General features: G+C 48.9%; 1 protein-coding gene across 1 annotated transcript; it reads right to left on the bottom strand.

The window, feature by feature from the left end:
• Positions 1 to 3,904: 3,904 nt before the first annotated feature.
• On the bottom strand, positions 3,905 to 14,027 carry Herpud1 (homocysteine inducible ER protein with ubiquitin like domain 1). The gene is made up of 8 exons (XM_075976932.1): positions 13,747 to 14,027; positions 11,224 to 11,301; positions 11,056 to 11,130; positions 9,737 to 9,867; positions 7,794 to 7,916; positions 6,845 to 7,195; positions 5,358 to 5,466; positions 3,905 to 4,669 (listed from the first exon to the last, which is right to left on the bottom strand). Exons 1-8 carry the CDS (start codon positions 13,903 to 13,905, stop codon positions 4,505 to 4,507), a joined length of 1,191 nt encoding a protein of 396 aa, XP_075833047.1. The 5' UTR covers positions 13,906 to 14,027; the 3' UTR covers positions 3,905 to 4,504.
• Between the last annotated feature and the right edge of the window lie 1,865 nt (positions 14,028 to 15,892).

Raw genomic sequence — 15,892 nt, 5'->3', positions numbered from 1 at the left:
GTGGCAGGCCATCCTGGCTTCCAGCCCAGCCTAATCCCTTACTGTAATACTGAATGTTGGGAGAAAATTACTCTACTTGCCACCCCTATGGCTCTGTTAACAGCAGCCACTTAAGACATGCACACACCTGATGTACTTTGCCCCCATACCTGTCCTGATAGACATTTGCATGCATGTAGCCTCATGTACCTGTGTGTGCATGTGCAGATCTGCACATGTCACCTATACATAGATACCCAGAGACATCTGACTGTGAAATACCCGTACCCATTAGTACACAGGCAGCCCCACAGCAAGCATCCCAATGGATGGATACATGTGATGTGGGAGGTCCTTCTCTCTATGTTATTGGTTAATGAATAAAGAAACTGCCTCAGCCTGTTGATAGGGCAGAGCTTAGGTAGGCGGGGAAAACTAAAGTGAATGCTGGGAGAAAGAAAGGTGGAGTAAGAATAAGAGAGAGGCCATGTTGCCCCGCTGGAGACAGACACTGGAACTTTAGCCAATAAGCCACAACTATTCACTAACCCATAATTCCTCTTCCATGATTTTCCCCTTAACTCTTGACATTTTATATGCATTTGCACCCTAGTGCAATCTCTATTGACCTACCAAGATGTAAACCCCAAGTGGGTTTGCCAGTGCTGCCCACTGAGTAGTAACACTGTACACATGGTTACGCTCTGGTCAGCCAGTTGTAAGATGGCCTCCCACGCCTTGACATTGGTAAGCACCTCTGTCCTCAGGAGCACACACTTTTTCAATGCATACAGGGTACACACCAGAAAGGTCAAATATTACATTTGGTTCCTAAGTGCCTCACCAAAAGGCTTACCTTGAAGGCTTGGTCCCCAGTGCAGATGTGTTTAGAGTTGAGTCCTTGGGGAGTGACTGACTCATGAGGGCACTGGCCTTGCTGGTGGACTGAGCTTCCTGGCGTCTGCGTGGTGGCATGAACTTTAGGAGGTGGACTTGCGTGGAGGAAGCTGATCCCAGAGCAGTGAACCTTTGGTGGCTGGATATATTTTATCCTTGGCCTCTTTCTATTTTCTCTCTTCTTTTTCTCTTCCCTCCCCCATTCCTCCCTCCCTCTCTCTCTACTCCTCCCTTTCTTCCTCCCTCCCTCTGTCCCTCTTCTCTCTTCATTCTAATAACACCCTCTTCCTCCCCCCGATTCCCTGCCCCCATCTCTCTCTCCACTTCTTGGGACTCCACAAAGTGAGCATTTCTGCCCCCCACACCCTCTGCCATTCTTTCCCATTTCACCATAGGCCTGGAGACAACGGAGCTAAGCAACTGTGATCTTCAACCCCTGAAGCCAAAGAATTTTCTTCTGCAAAGCTGGGGTTCCTTGGGTATTTTGTCACAGGCTGATTGACATGCCTCCTCTACAGCCACCCAACCTGACATACAGGGTGTCATCACCATTAAAATCCCATCACTTCTGGACTCCTCAAATCCTTTGGGATGAGGCCTGCCTCTTTCTACAGATCCCAGCCCTCTCCTAGACTGGGAAATCTCGGACTTTGCTAGAGATACCTCACATGCTTTGTTCTCAGACACAGCAAGGGAAGAAGCCCCTGACTCAACAAGAGTGCTAGCCCGCCCAAGTAACCCATTTTGGCCAACATGACACACAGGGACAAGGAGCTGAGAGTCTGTAGTAGCCCACGTTCTGCCAGAGAGGTGGAAGCAGCTGGGATGTGTATGTATTGGTGCCATGGGCTCATGTGATCTTGGCTGGACCTCAGGCAGGAGCTAAGGCTGCACCTAACTTCTCTCTGAGGAGACAGACCTCAGGTCTGTGAGCTGATTGAGTGGGGCCTTGGTTACCTTGATTTCTTGAAGGTACAGCAAGTCAGACCACACTATGTGTATGTTTAGAGAACCTAACTCAGTCAGGCTGGGTTGGAGCATTGTAGTTTACTTCTGTCAACTTGGCACCTTTTCAGTTCACCCTCAACCTCCAAAAAAACGCAAAAAAAAAAATCACACTTCCATCGAGAATGACAGTTCTTCCTCATGCAGTGGGAACACGCAGATCTTCTCCCCAGCAGGGGATGCGCAGTCCCTGGAAATGACCACTGTGCTCCCCAAGAACTTGTGGCTTACATACTGGGACATAAAGTACAACTATTAATGTCTTATGCTACAAGCAGGTTCGTCATGAGTGGAAGTCCATGCTGCTGAATCTTAGGCCAGACCTTGTTGGGGGCTGCAGACTCCTGGCCCCTTGACTTTCTTTGCCTGCCTCAGACCCTTTGCCTGCTGGAGTGAACTGAGCAAAACAGCTTGTTCTCCTGTGCCTGCACCTGCTCTGAGCACGAGATCCTCATGAGTTCCTGATGACAGGGGAGTGAATTCTGGTGGGTTTTACAGCTGAAAATCCCAAGAGCTGGGGAAAAGCTATCAGTTAAGGATCCCTGCATAAGCTTCCCTGGAGCACAATAAAGTTGGCATTCTTGTATCAAGGATGACTCCGTGTGTCTTTGTGTTTAAATCTCCAGCCTAGTTCCTGGCTCGCAGACTGTAGCACGTACTGTCCCGTAGAGCTGGGCTTTACAAGACCTCATCCCTGTCACCCTGACACTTTATCCATGAGCCTATGGGTCAAGGATGTGTGTGGCAAGGGAAGGAGACAGGCTGCTATCTACAAATGGGTCCTATCCACCCCTTAGTGAGAATTCACAGGGAATACCTTTGGATCTTGGTCTGTTCAGAGGTCTACCTACATGCCTTTCCCCAAAGCCTCTTGACCAGCTTCTCAATCTTGTTTCTCCCAAGTCCCAGCTAAACCGCTGGCCACAACCCATAAGCAGTATATGCAGATTCATAAATCGGCACACACCGTAGTATAATCAGTATACACCACAGTATAATTATGAACATGGTCTAATCAGTATACACTGATTATGTGGTTCTAGATTTCTCTCCATAAGCAAACGATGCCATCACAACGTTCTGCCCAGAGGGAAGAGTTCCCTGTACCACTGCTCTTTGGATGTCTCAGAAAGCACAGAATGCTGCAAGCTGCCCTTTTCCAGGTGCTGCGTATATCTCATGCAGAACTATCTTTGAAGCCCATCTGTGGTCTCTACCTCTGTCAGCCAATCACAGGGAATTTGCACGAGAAAAAGGGCAATTTATCAGAGTTGAGGACCACGGGCATGGGACATTTTATACTTATCACTTCCCTTTGATGATGGAGTAATACTTGAAAAGTCCTAACACTGTAAGTTTATATGTTTTGGGTCCCTTCCTCTGTAATATACTAAGGCAGCCCCAGCATTTCTGTTTATTTGGTAGAGGCCAGTTTTGGGCCCTTCCTCACGCCTTTTGCCAGAGCACTGAATCCAAATCTTAGTGGGCTCACACCAAAAAACCCCAGCTCAACTCCTTGGTATTCCTGCCATCACAACCCATCTCTTTCCCATCCAGAAACCACGATGCATTGTAACTCACGCACTTCCAAGATGAGACTTGGCTTGGCAGGCTCTGACTATAGCTACCCAGACATAAGGACTGTTTTCAGGGCAAACACAGCCTCTAAGTACTCATGAGGAACCAGGGTAGGTGAATGAGAAATTCTATTCCTTTCTCAACTGAAATTGAGGTTTCCAGGGGAAGTAATAACCAGGCCCGGCACTTAACGCCACTGGCCTTGAATTTGGGGGTAACCTTGGTGGGTTCCTACATAAGCCAGTGATATATAGGTAGGAAATGTGGACATACACAGGCACGGCCCTCGTTAACAGGAGCTTCCGTAGCCTCTTCTCCTCCCTCACTGGTACAAACAGCCCTTTAGGAGAAGAAGTATTGGGGTTATTTAAGAATCAGCAGCTGAACTCTTGATTCTCCAGTGACAAGGGACACAGCAAACTGCCAGGACAATGGGAGTCTCTGCCACAGTCATTCATAGCAAAACTTTATTATTGAACAGAAAACCCAGCAAAGGTTTCTCCTCTGCCAAGTCGCCCTCGGTTTAAAGTAAAGCACTGCATTTTAAAAAGCAATTATACATAAGTCTCTCCTAGAAAAGTCCTGCTAACATGTCTAGCAATTCACTGATTATATAAAGTAGTACACTTAGTGTAATTTGAACATTCCAACAGGAATCAAATCGAACCAGCAGAACCACTTCTGCATCTATGACTTCCATGTACAGCACACATGCACACACATCTATGACTTCCATGTACAGCACACATGCACACACATCTGGGAGGTGCTCAGGCAGAACATGCGACCCGGGCCTTCTGCTTACAGTGCCTATGAAACTACATACAGTATACATTAAAGCTCTTCAGAATAAAGACATGAGGGGCCCTGTTTAGTTTGTGTCACGGCTTCATGTCTTAGTTTGTGCTTCTGCTTGGCACAAAAGCACACCGCCACCCTGTGGGTTGTCAATGACTCTGCTGAGTCACGCCAGGTGAGGACAATGAGCTGGAGCCAGACGATCCAGTCCAAGCTGTCAAAGCCGCCAGCAACAGCACAAGTACCATCAGTTTGGTATAGCTGGCGGGCCTTCAGGAAGCAGCGAGGCAAAGAAAGTCTTGAAGACTAGCCACGCGGTGCTCATAAACGATGGGCTGGCCTGCGCAGGGTCCAGCACGCCACGGTCTGCGGGGAGGCGGTTGGGGTCTTCCGTCTCAGGATCTGTGCCTTCCTACAGGCAAAACCACAACGGGGAAACCAATTAGGGTCCAGAGGGCACTATCCTGAGGACAGGTCAGGGCAAAGCCTGGCAGGCCAACCGGTCCTGGGGGATGAGCCCTTTGTGGCAGGAGGCACCCCTCGGTGTCTACAGCACATCTGCAGCTGAAACTGCTCTTGACAGAAGAACCCTGACCTTTTGCTACTGTCAAACAGTAATGAACTTGGCCACACACTAACCAGTCCTCCAATCTGGTCAGCGCCCTGGGCTAGAAAACCAACCAAGGCCATGGTCAGTGTAGCCAGACTACAGAGGCAATTTTTGTTAGAAAGTCTATCCTTTAGGGTTATGCACTAATATGCCTCATGAAGATTCTGCTTCTACATTACTCTTCAGGAAGTCTATTCTGAGATGTGCTTATGTACCTAATCGATCAGAATGACTATCATCAGCACTTTCCATAGTTCAATGCACTGTCACAAAGCTCTTATTCTCAAAACGTGGGCCAACACCCTGATCCCCGATCATAACATATGCAAAAATTCCAGCTGCCATATGCCTATATAGAATAGTCAAAGTCTTAAAAATAGATGCTGTAAGAATAATTTATTTTTGAAACCATGAAATACTTAGCCTTAAAACATGGCAGACCGTGAGTCTGAAAGGACTGGGGAGTGTGGCAGGGTAGGGAGTCCTGTACCTGGAGGTTATTGTTGGGGTCCTGGTTTGCAGCTTCCTGAGGAGGAGGACCATCACCCGGGAAGTTCTGAGCTGGCCTCTGTCTGAAGGGAAACCACCCGACGTGATGCCTTTGAGGAAAGCACAGATAGATACCCCCAGTTAAGCCACGTGGCAGCCACGCGAGAGGCTAAGGCACCGAAGCTCGTGCGATGCCACCTCAGTCGGCTTGTTGTCTCCTACATTTTCTCAGGCCTCTGGTCCTTAAAGGGAGGAGCTGCCTTTTATTCACCAGCAATAAGTTAACAGCTGGCATGCAGTGTGTGTTAAAAATGCTTGTTAATAGGAACTAAACCTGGCCCTTGCAAACCTCGACAGAGCCAGCATGCAGTGCATGAGCCTAGTCATCCTGAGGTTACAGAAGGATTCAAAGTTCAAAGCCTGCCTTGGCTACAGAGTGAGCTCGATGCCAGTATGGTCAGCAAGACCCTGTCTCAAAATTAAAAAAAAAAAAAAAAAAGGAACAAGCTGAGACTATAAGAAAGTGTGCTTGCTTGCCTGGATGGAGGAGGACCAGGGTCCTACACCTGGCACCACAGGAATGAAAACAAACCAAACTTGACAGAAGTGGAAATGCATTCGTGCATAAAACTATACACACATATATAATGTAATATATACATAATGTAATAATAATCTAAGTTTGTTCACATAAATATTTGATTCTAAGAACTACAAAAATATTTGATAAAAGACTCTAATTGGAAAATCTAACAAAGTTCAACTTTCAAGACAACATATTGTTTGTTGTACTTCTTACCTTTTTAAAACTTAAAATAAAAACCCGTTTTAACTATAAAAAAAAAACTTCCTTCCATCCATTGTAACCAGAGACCTTTCCTGTAGGCCAAGCTTTCACGGGCCGGATCCTCACAGTGTCAACTCTCCTGTACACTGCCGGAAACGTAGAAGCAGCCCTTGCTGCCACTCACTCAACCACAGACCAGCCCTCTAGCTGTGACATCCTCCAGACACTGCCAATGTCCCCCGGGAGAGGATGCAGAGTTATCTCCAGTTGGCAGCCATTGCTCTACACAAGAACAGCTGAAGCAAGCAGCAGCTGTGTAAAGGGTCACTGGCCTTTCATGGCTGTGACAACAGTCACTGTCTGACCTTTGTCCTGCAAAGCGGCCACAGCCTGATAAACACCACTCTGTCCTGTCCCTCTTGTGCTGCAGTGTGGCTCTGTCCTGTGCCTCCCAAGCCCACCAGCCTGAAAGGTCATTTATCCACTTATTGGAGAATAAGACTATTCCTCTGGCACTAACATGGGGTTTCTGCACTCTGACTGACACATAGCCAAGCCATGGACTCCTCGCACTGGAAATGCCAGAACGACAGGATTGAAGTAAACCTCCTTCTAGGACCACAGACTGAAACAAGACGCCTGTACTCAAGCCACAATACAGTGTCGTTTTCAGTAAGGAGAAGAAAGAACAGCCTGCTTACAGGTACATAACCACGGTGGCGCCCATGACCATGAGGAACCTGCTCAGCGAGGAGTAGAAGTAGAGAATGCTGAGGAAAACAGAAAAGGTGGCTGCCGAGTAGGTCCAGTCCAGCCAGTCTCTGTTAATCTCGTCATCTTCTTCCACAAGAGGGCCACCCTGCGCATTCATCCGCAAGTTCTGGTTGGCTCCAGGATTAACGACCACTTGAGCAGCTGCATTCTGATTGGCTGGCTGGTTTTCTGCCGGAAACTGATTGTGAATAGGAGCTGGAGCCGGTGTAGAGACCACAGGTATTTCTTGTGCCCTTGGTGTTGGGACAAAAGCTCCTGATGCAGCAGTGGCAGCCAAGCTAAAACAAAAACAACAGAAACAGACACTGCTGAAGGCAGGGCGTCGTAAGCAAAGGGTGCTCTCGGCCCTGTGGGGCTTCCACGGCTAACAGTATTACTAGGAACGCATATGCCTAGCTTGTCTTCATTTTAGAGAAGAATCTTTTTTAGATTATGTGTGTGTGTGTTAGTGTGTGTGCGCACGCACACACATTTTGAAACTCATTATATATCTCTGATCTCTGGCTGGCCTGGAACTTGTTATGTAGACCAGGGTGGCCTCGAACTCACAGAAACCTACCTGCCTCTGGCTCCCAGATGCTGGGATTCAAGTGAGGAACTAAGAGCCACTAAAGGTACTGAGCACCATGTCTATGAAACAAATGTCTTTAGAATGTCTGAGAGGAGCCACATGGCAAAAAGCTTATCTGGAACTAATTCTACATCAATACACAAATCAGGAAGCTGTTGTTTCCACTCTACTACACCAGACCACAAAGAACAGGACTCTGGCAGACAGAAAGCCACTGCCCTCTCTCCCTTCGGCACTTTATAGCACAGATGGGATTTCTCTCCATCCCAAGGAGCCCTGGCCACACCCAGCACAGCGGGACTCACTATTGCATGTAGTACTGTCTTGCATAGATCTGCTGAAACCAGGAGAGCTGCAGCCACCCATAGGTTGTGTAGCCGGAGAAGCCAGGCCCGAGACCTTGGAATGCCTGCTGGACAGCTTCAGGCCTGTATGCAGATTCAAACAGAAGGGCATTTTGAGTGGGTTTGGGATAAAGAGCTAAATAATAAGTTATAATCAGCAGTTAAAGTCAGAGAGACAGGACGGCTCCCACCATGCCAACTGTATGGTGCACCCTGGACACCGAGCACAGCAGCCCTGAAGACAGGTTCCCGCGGTGGTTCACCAGATCCCATGGGAAACAAGAGCCCTGCCCGCTCTGGTTCCCATCATGTTGGCAAGGGAGAGCTGCACAGCCATGCAGACAGGCTGATGCTCTTCCTCATGAGTCTAACCCAGGACTGGAACCACTGATCAGGCTTTACAGGGGAGTATCCCGGCCATATCCCCAAGCCCTTCCTGAGAAAGATCGTTCCTCTTCCCTGACCCCAGTGAGCGCAGGTGACACCCTCCCTGTGTGCTGACTGGTCACCTGGTATCCCACACAGCTGGATAACTACCTGACAACCTTGTAGAGAGAGTCCACCCTAATTACAGAAAGCCCAGTGCAGCTCAGAAAGTCAGGGACTCGCACAAGCTCCTGAGCTAAAAGATCAGGCAGGCCCTGACTTTTAGACATGGTTTGTGCCATGCCAGACTCGCTTCTTCCGGCATGCAACAGCCTTCCCTTGCCCAAAGCAAGCACATGAGAGGCTCAGGGCTGTGTGCTTCTTATACACACGAGGGGAGGAAGCCCCCCTTCCATAACTGTTACATGCCTTGTTGGGTAGGAGTCAAGAAACCTCAACACAACTGATAAAAATTGAATAGCGATAAATCAATACAACAGAAAAAATAAAAATGGCGAAGCGATAAATGCTTCTGTTCCTAAAAAGACATCCCAAACAAGATGTCCAGAACAATAAAGCATCTTCCTTAGGGCCAGAAGGTTCCCGACCTGGAGTTTAGCTTATCAGGACTCCCCTCCTATCCCTAAATCTAGCAACGTACCTCAAAAAACTTACTACTTACTTCATTTACGAAAGGAAATTCTCCAAGAGAAAAAAATAAAACAACTGGTGTGTAGCGAGCTGCATGGTGTCACACCTGATGGAGATGTATAATCAACTCCTGAGATGGCTAAAGTCTGACTTATGCCTAATCATGCAATGATCATCAGCTGCTTGCATATGTGTGGGCCTATGGGCAGTGCCCACCTGGTAGTTCGGGGTTGGCAGCCCATGCCTACTTAATGGCTGGGAGAGGTTTGCCCGGAGAGGAAAAGTGAGAAAGTGAATAAAGTCCTGAAAACTGCTGCAAGAAGAGCTCCGGGTGTTGCGTTTTTCCTTGCTGGACGAGGTGGGGCGCGACACTGGTGTATTTTCACTTCATTTTTAAACTCTGCTCCATCTTTTTGTTTTTTGTTTTCGTTTTTTGAGACAGGGTTTCTCTGTAGCTTTGGAGCCTGTCCCAGAACTCACTCTGTAGACCAGGCTGGCCTCGAACTCACACTGCCTGTCTCTGCCCCAAGTGCTGGGATTAAAAGCGTGCGCCACCACCACCTGGCACTTTGCTTCACTTTTATCTTTCAATCTTGCCATCAATTCTGTCATTTGAGCAGGGTCACTTAAGAAGTCATAAGGATAGGGCTGCAGGGAGGTGGCAGCCATTGGGAAGCACAGCAATTTAGGGGCTAAAAGGCCTGTGTTTTCATTTCATGGGCCTACTTTCTAAAATATATATTGAGAGACTAATATTAAGAAAAACGGACCCATGAGGCCTTTAAGATGAAGCCATCTTGTACATCCTGAAGCTCCGACTGCACCTGTGCGAACACACCTCATCCTGACACAAATGGAGCACAATCACGTTCTTCATCAACACTCACCGGGAGATGTTCTCCCATCCAGAGGGAGAAAGGTTTCGAAGAACTTCCCTTTGCCTTAGACCATCGCTTGAGGAATCCCCAGGATGCTGTGCCTGATTAGTGTTCGCTGGCTGCTCTGTGGATTCAGCGCCCTGAGTAACACAAAGGTCAGAGCACAGGGCCTGATGCAACTGTGTGCAATCAAGAGAAGAGAGCTGCCTTGCTACCAGTGCCTATCCTGATCCCCGCCCTCAACTGCACACATTAAGTACAATGTAATGCAAAGAAAATCTCTATTTGTTCATTGCAATGATTTTCAACATACAGATACTAGGGCTGAATGCAGCTCAGCGGTAGAGCTCTCGCCTTGCCTTCATGAGGCCCTGGGTTCAAGCCCCGGCAAAAACACCTCTCTATATAGATACCAATATCTAATATCTACACACACATATGCACTAAAAATAAAAGGATTATTCACATTTCTGTTTCCCTAAGAATAACTACTGTAGTCTCAGGAAAATCTTCCAAACTCAATTGTCATTGGTGAGAAAGCTTCCTGATGATGTACAGTGCTAAACCACAAAGCCTCGAAGTTAAATGGGACCCACGAGATGATACATACAACGAGGCAGCATATGTGATATTCAGATGTTGCAGGAAATGCAACTGGAATGCAAATGGAAGTCCATTAACACACTAGAAGATTTTAGTGTATACTTAAGCAAGCATCGTGGAGTGGAAACACAAATGAGTTTGTCAAATTTAAGTCTTTAGAGAAGATACAAGGAAGACTGTGGCTTTTTCCTGTCCAAATAATCATGACAGAAATTTCTACAGGAAATATAAAATACTCTTTATAAAAAGTAATGTTTCTAGCTTGGCTGCAGGGACACACGCCATTAATCCCAGCTCGGGAGGCAGAGGCATGTGGAGCTCTGTGAGTTCCAGGACAGCCCGGTCTACAGAGTGAGTTCCAGGTCAGCCATGGCTACATAGAGAAATCCTATCTCAAAAAACAAAAGCAAAATGTTCCTTAGAGAAATGTGCTCATTTCTGTAAACCCCACTTTCAAGAGCCGTCCTGGTGCTGTATTCCGGACACACAGTGACCTCAGGGACACACAGTGACCTCAGGCCAGAGGTGTGACTTTGCTTTTGCACACAGCAGGTATTCTGCCCCTACACCCAGCCTTCACTGCGCTGAGAACACAGCCTCTATCTAAGTCCTGCTAGGACGGGGCGGGGAACACTAGAACATCTCTCAAGTTTCACTCAACTTCCTTTCTCCCTCCCATGAGAATCGAAGACACAAATAGTTATTATCACAAAAGGGTCACGTACCTTTGTGCTGGCTTCTGGCATTTTTGAGGGACTCTTCACATTGCATACCAGATGCAAAACATGTCGCTTTTCCTGCTGCAGAGTGTAATAAGAGACACCTTAGGAACGGGACTCAACCCGCGAGTGCTTGACAACACCCCAAAGCTGATGCTAAGTGCCACAAAGTACCTTTGGAAGCAAGTCTCGGAGACACTGGTGATCCAACAGCAGCTTCCCGGAATAAATTAACCTCTGGTCCTCTGGGCGCTGAGCACAACAGAAGGAAAAGCAAAGTCAGCACAGATCCCAGCGTTTGCTGCAACACCACACAAGACTTTTTTAAGTTCTCATATGCAAAACTTTTATTAGAACGTAATTAATTTTAATCTCAAATATATATGTAAATAAATTCGTGAGGCAAATGATCCCGTAGTCCATAAGAACTGTGGTCACACCCCTTACTTCTTACTCAGCAGGAGACTTGCTTCCTGCTACAAAAAAAACACAAACTGCATTTAGGGCCTCAACAGCAACAAACTTTAAAACCTGGTTTGGCTCCAGTGAAAACTCAGTGTACCTATGGTCAGTCTTCGCCCATAGCACCTGAGGTGGCCTACTGCTAGGACCAAGATTCCAAGCCATGTTCTCCTCCACACCAGTGACATCAAAGACAAGAGTTCACACACTTTTATATGATTCTCATTTCTAAATTCTATTTTTAAATTTCTCTTTAACCATACTTACAAAAGTATGTACTTAGACAGCTCTTATCTCAAAATACTGCCCCCCAAAAGACCAGGAAAACTGTACCCACCTAGGCATGGTGGTACATGCCTATAAGCCCAGTACTTGGGAAGTAGTGGCAGAAAGATCAAGATGAAGGCTAGCCTCAGATACAGAACAACTCAGGCTGTCTGGGCTAAGAAGCCTTGCCTCAAAACCAAAACAATCTGCATTTACTAATCAGCATCTATAAGGGCTTTCTGACACTGTACCTAAAACAAAAACCGTACTGGAAGTTGTGTTTGCTTTGCTCTGACTTGCTTTGCTGGTAAATGCTATACATGTCAATTTGCAAAATATTCTTCTAAATGTGAAGCCAACCACCAGCAAAGGCTGAACCAAACCACAGTTGCCTGTGTATGTGAACTGTTCTCTTCCTTTAAAGGTTCAAACTGACACTCTGTCCTCAAGGCCAATTTGAAAATAAAATGCTAAGCAAATAATGACTATAAAGTCGGGGTTCCCACCCGACGGCAGCACTACTCCAGAAATTATGAGCATGCTTTCTCCCTTAATTTCTGAGAGAGGCGCTCACTAGTATAGCCCAGGAGGCCATGACCCCCCTGTGTTGGCCTTCCCAATACTGCAGTACAGAAGTGCCCCGCTGCACTTCCCGGTACCCCATTCCTGGTAATTTTTAAGGCACAGATTGGTATACCCAGGAGACCTGTATTTACCCCCTTAGGTTTTCAAATCCAAGAGGCCCAATGTTCCTTGCCTGAGAAAAACAAGCCTCAAAACACAGCGTTCTACAAATGATGCAACCAGAGATCCCACGAGCATCATACGTGCCTAACTGCCACCTCCCAACAAGGACACCTGGTCTCGTGGAAACAGCCTTGGAGATATTACAGACCGCCCAGACAAATTCCAGAGGGCATGGGACTGGAAGCTTACATCCAGAGTAAGAAAGTTCCTAACAACTCAAAGGGAAAAGTCTGGTCTACATTCCCCACAGTACGGAACAAAAACTGAAACCCACGCGTCACCACCGCCGGTTGGAGCTCGAAGGCAACCAACCGCTCCAAGTCCCCGTCTACAGCCACCCGATTGCCCTCTCCCGTTTGATCCAGAACTGCACTCGTGGACACTTACATAACATCAGAGTACAAAGTAAATACAGGAAGGTCCAGCACAGTCTCCGTCACGTGGCAGGGACCGGAGGGGTGGGCGGGGCTAAGGGAGCTGTTGACAGATGTGTCAACTAAAAAAGAAAGCCTCCTAACTGACCCACGGAAGTCGTCAAACCAGACTCGGGGCGACTCCAGGGCTTCCTTTCTCAATCACCCTTTGCTAGAAAGTTAAGGGGGCTCCTCCCCCGGACTAAGGAAAGCCTCTAGAACGCTGAGCTACAGGAAGGGGCAGCCAACGGAAGGTGGCAGGAGAAAAGCCACGTCTAGCGTCTGGGCGCGGACCTTCAGAAGTTGGTGACTGGGCACGCACCCCCGCCCTCTGTCCCAAGCTGGCACAAGCACTCTTCTGTCCTCGCTGCACCCAGAAGTCTTGTTTGGCAGCATTCACATTTCTTATGGATGCAAGTCGAATTGGGAACACCTAGTCACCGAGTTGTCTTTGGGGTGGGGGGTGTCACTGTGGCTTAGATGGGGAAATGACTCATCCAAGGTCAAATTACTGTCTCCCTGACTTGGCGAAGGCTGTGTGCTACCTGGGAGGACGAGGAAGAGGTATAGGGACGTGGAGCTGACGTGTGACATCCTCGGGAGTGAGGAGATACAGGGAGGCAAAGTGACAAGGAGCTAGCAGGAAGCAGGCGCGGAGGGGTGGAGGCCCGGAAGAGATGACAGATCCTGGGGCAAGCAGAGGGGTACCGGAGACGGTCAGGCAGGAAGGAGCCCTGCGCCCTGCAGTGCGTGACAAGTGAGTTCAGGCAGCCCCGCCGGGCGTGGCACCACGGTACCCCCCACTCACCGGACGCTCGGGGTAGACTCGGCTCAGGTGGGCCTTAAGGTGGCTCACACTCCAACTGCGGTCGCCGCTCAGTTCCAAGTCGCGATGGCGCTGGTTGGGGCTCTTCACCAGCAGCGTGACCTGTTCGGGCTGTGGCTCGGGCTGCGGCTCGGGTTCCATGCCTGCGGCGTCTGCGGCTCGGCTGCGCTCAAGGATGCCGAGCGGGAGGCGACGAGGCCGTCGGAGGCTGCACAACGACACTTGGCGTCTTTGGGACGCGCGCCCCCGTCTCGGGTACCTTTTATGGGAGCTGCGCACCAGGGCCCGACAAACAGCGCTCTCTGTGGCTGCAGCCCATTGGCTGAGACAGAGGTCAGTGCCCAACGTGGCCCAATCAGCGCTCGGAGCAGGGCGACGATGGGGCGGGCTGAGCGCGAGGGTGCGGGCTGATGCAACCCGCCGCGGTTGCGTCATCCCGAGTCACGGCTGCGGCTCGGGAGCCTGGCTTCGGCGGCCGTGTCGGGGTGCGCTCCGGGGCGCTGGTCCTGTTCGGCTGCCCTACCGCGGGGTGCATGCGTGCCTGAGTCCGGACGGCCCGCCCGACTCCCACTTTAGCCGGCTCTGCAAATTGTTTCCTCACAAAGCGGCCCTCCTCCCTTTCTGACCCCAGGCACCGGGCACACGTCCGCTTGCATTTTCCCCCGGTGGCTCCGCAGCCTGGCATCCAGGGAAGCCTTTCCTCCCGGACTAGCCTGCCTGAGCTGGCGCCTTAGAGGCAAAAAGAAAGCAGACTCGCGTCGCCCTGAGCTGAGAGGAGGAGGTGGATTCAGGCACCTGCCAATTTGCCCGCACTCCTGGGCTTTAACATTGCACCAAGTGTGGGACTTGCCCCTTGCTGTTAATGGCTTTTAAATTGGGGTTGAGACAAGGACAGGAGTGATCGTCGATTCCTGGAATCTGAAAGAGGCCTCTGTGTTGTCTGCGCTCCACTGTTTCCTGTAACATGAAAAACACAACTGGCATTGCCCTGATCCCATCCATCTCGGTTCCAATCCTTTTGGGACACCTGGACTTTCAGCTGTGTCAGGAGGTCAGAGGAGTAACAGGAGAGGCTTGGTAGGGATGGTGATGTGAGTTTGCTGCACAACCAGAAGGCAGGCACGTAAACTGGGGCTCAAGCCACTGAAATTTATTTCGCAGCTGTAGAGGGTAGACGTCTCAGACCAGGGGGTAGGGCAGTATTGTTTTCTGTTTGTGTCACTCTTAACTTCTGCAGGTTTGCCAGCTGTCGTTGGTACTTACTGGCTTCCGGGTGTATTGTTCCAATTTCGACCTGTTTACATGGCATTCTGTGTGTGTGCGTGCACATACACGTGGGTGAATGTATCCATCATCTTCATGCGTATCTGTTCAATTTTCCCCTTTTATAAGGATACCGGTCGTATTGTAGTGGCTGCCAGTCGTCTCGTTGTGGCTAATGACCTTATCTTAGATATCTTCCACAAAGACTGTATTCCTTCATGCCATCACATGCCTGGGGCTGAGAGACAACAGTGCCTCTCTGGAGGATGCACTGTATCTCACCACAGATGCCAGGGACCCACCGGAAACATGCCACAGAACACTAGATGCTTTCCTTCTCCGTTTTTGGGCTAAGGATCATTGAAGCCAGGTGTGGTGGGGCCACATTAATCCCAGCACTCTGGAGGCCAGCCTGTTCTACAGAGTGAGATACAGGACAGCCAGGGCTACACAACAGTGAAGCCCTGTCTCAAAAAACCATAACAGAAAAGAAAAGAGAGGAATGGAGAAAGGAAAGAAGAATCGTTGAGGTCAATGGTGGTACAATGTTAATCCCAGCCCTCTGGAGGCAGAAGCAGGCAGATCTTCAGAAACTGGAGGACAGCTGGGAGGGTTCTGTCTTCTTTAAAGACCGCAGCCAAGAGCGTGTGATCTCTGCCATTGTGTGCCTCACAAAAGACTTAACACCCTCTTGTTCCTTAGAATTATTTTTTAAAGCTTTATTTCAGGCACACATGTATCTGTGCATGTGTGTAACTGTGACTGTGAAGAGACCAGAGAGTGTCACAGGGTTTCCTCTGTTACTCCCCACCTTTTCCTTTGAGACAGGGTCTCTCCCTGAACATGGGGCTCGTGTTTTCTCAGC

The sequence above is a fragment of the Microtus pennsylvanicus genome, chromosome 6, assembly GCF_037038515.1.
Source record: "Microtus pennsylvanicus isolate mMicPen1 chromosome 6, mMicPen1.hap1, whole genome shotgun sequence".
Taxonomy (NCBI): domain Eukaryota; kingdom Metazoa; phylum Chordata; class Mammalia; order Rodentia; family Cricetidae; genus Microtus; species Microtus pennsylvanicus.
The sequence above is the reverse complement of the archived record's forward strand: the minus strand, read 5'-3'. Positions and strand labels throughout refer to the sequence as shown.

Excerpts from the sequence above, each read along its gene's own strand:
- Herpud1 (XM_075976932.1), bottom strand. The coding sequence starts at position 13,905 with ATGGAACCCGAGCCGCAGCCCGAGCCACAGCCCGAACAGGTCACGCTG. Across the intron at positions 9,868-11,055 it reads TGCCAGAAGCCAGCACAAAG|GGCGCTGAATCCACAGAGCA; the intron begins GTACGTGACCCT and ends TGTGTTACTCAG. Across the intron at positions 4,670-5,357 it reads ACCCCAACAATAACCTCCAG|GAAGGCACAGATCCTGAGAC; the intron begins GTACAGGACTCC and ends TTTTGCCTGTAG.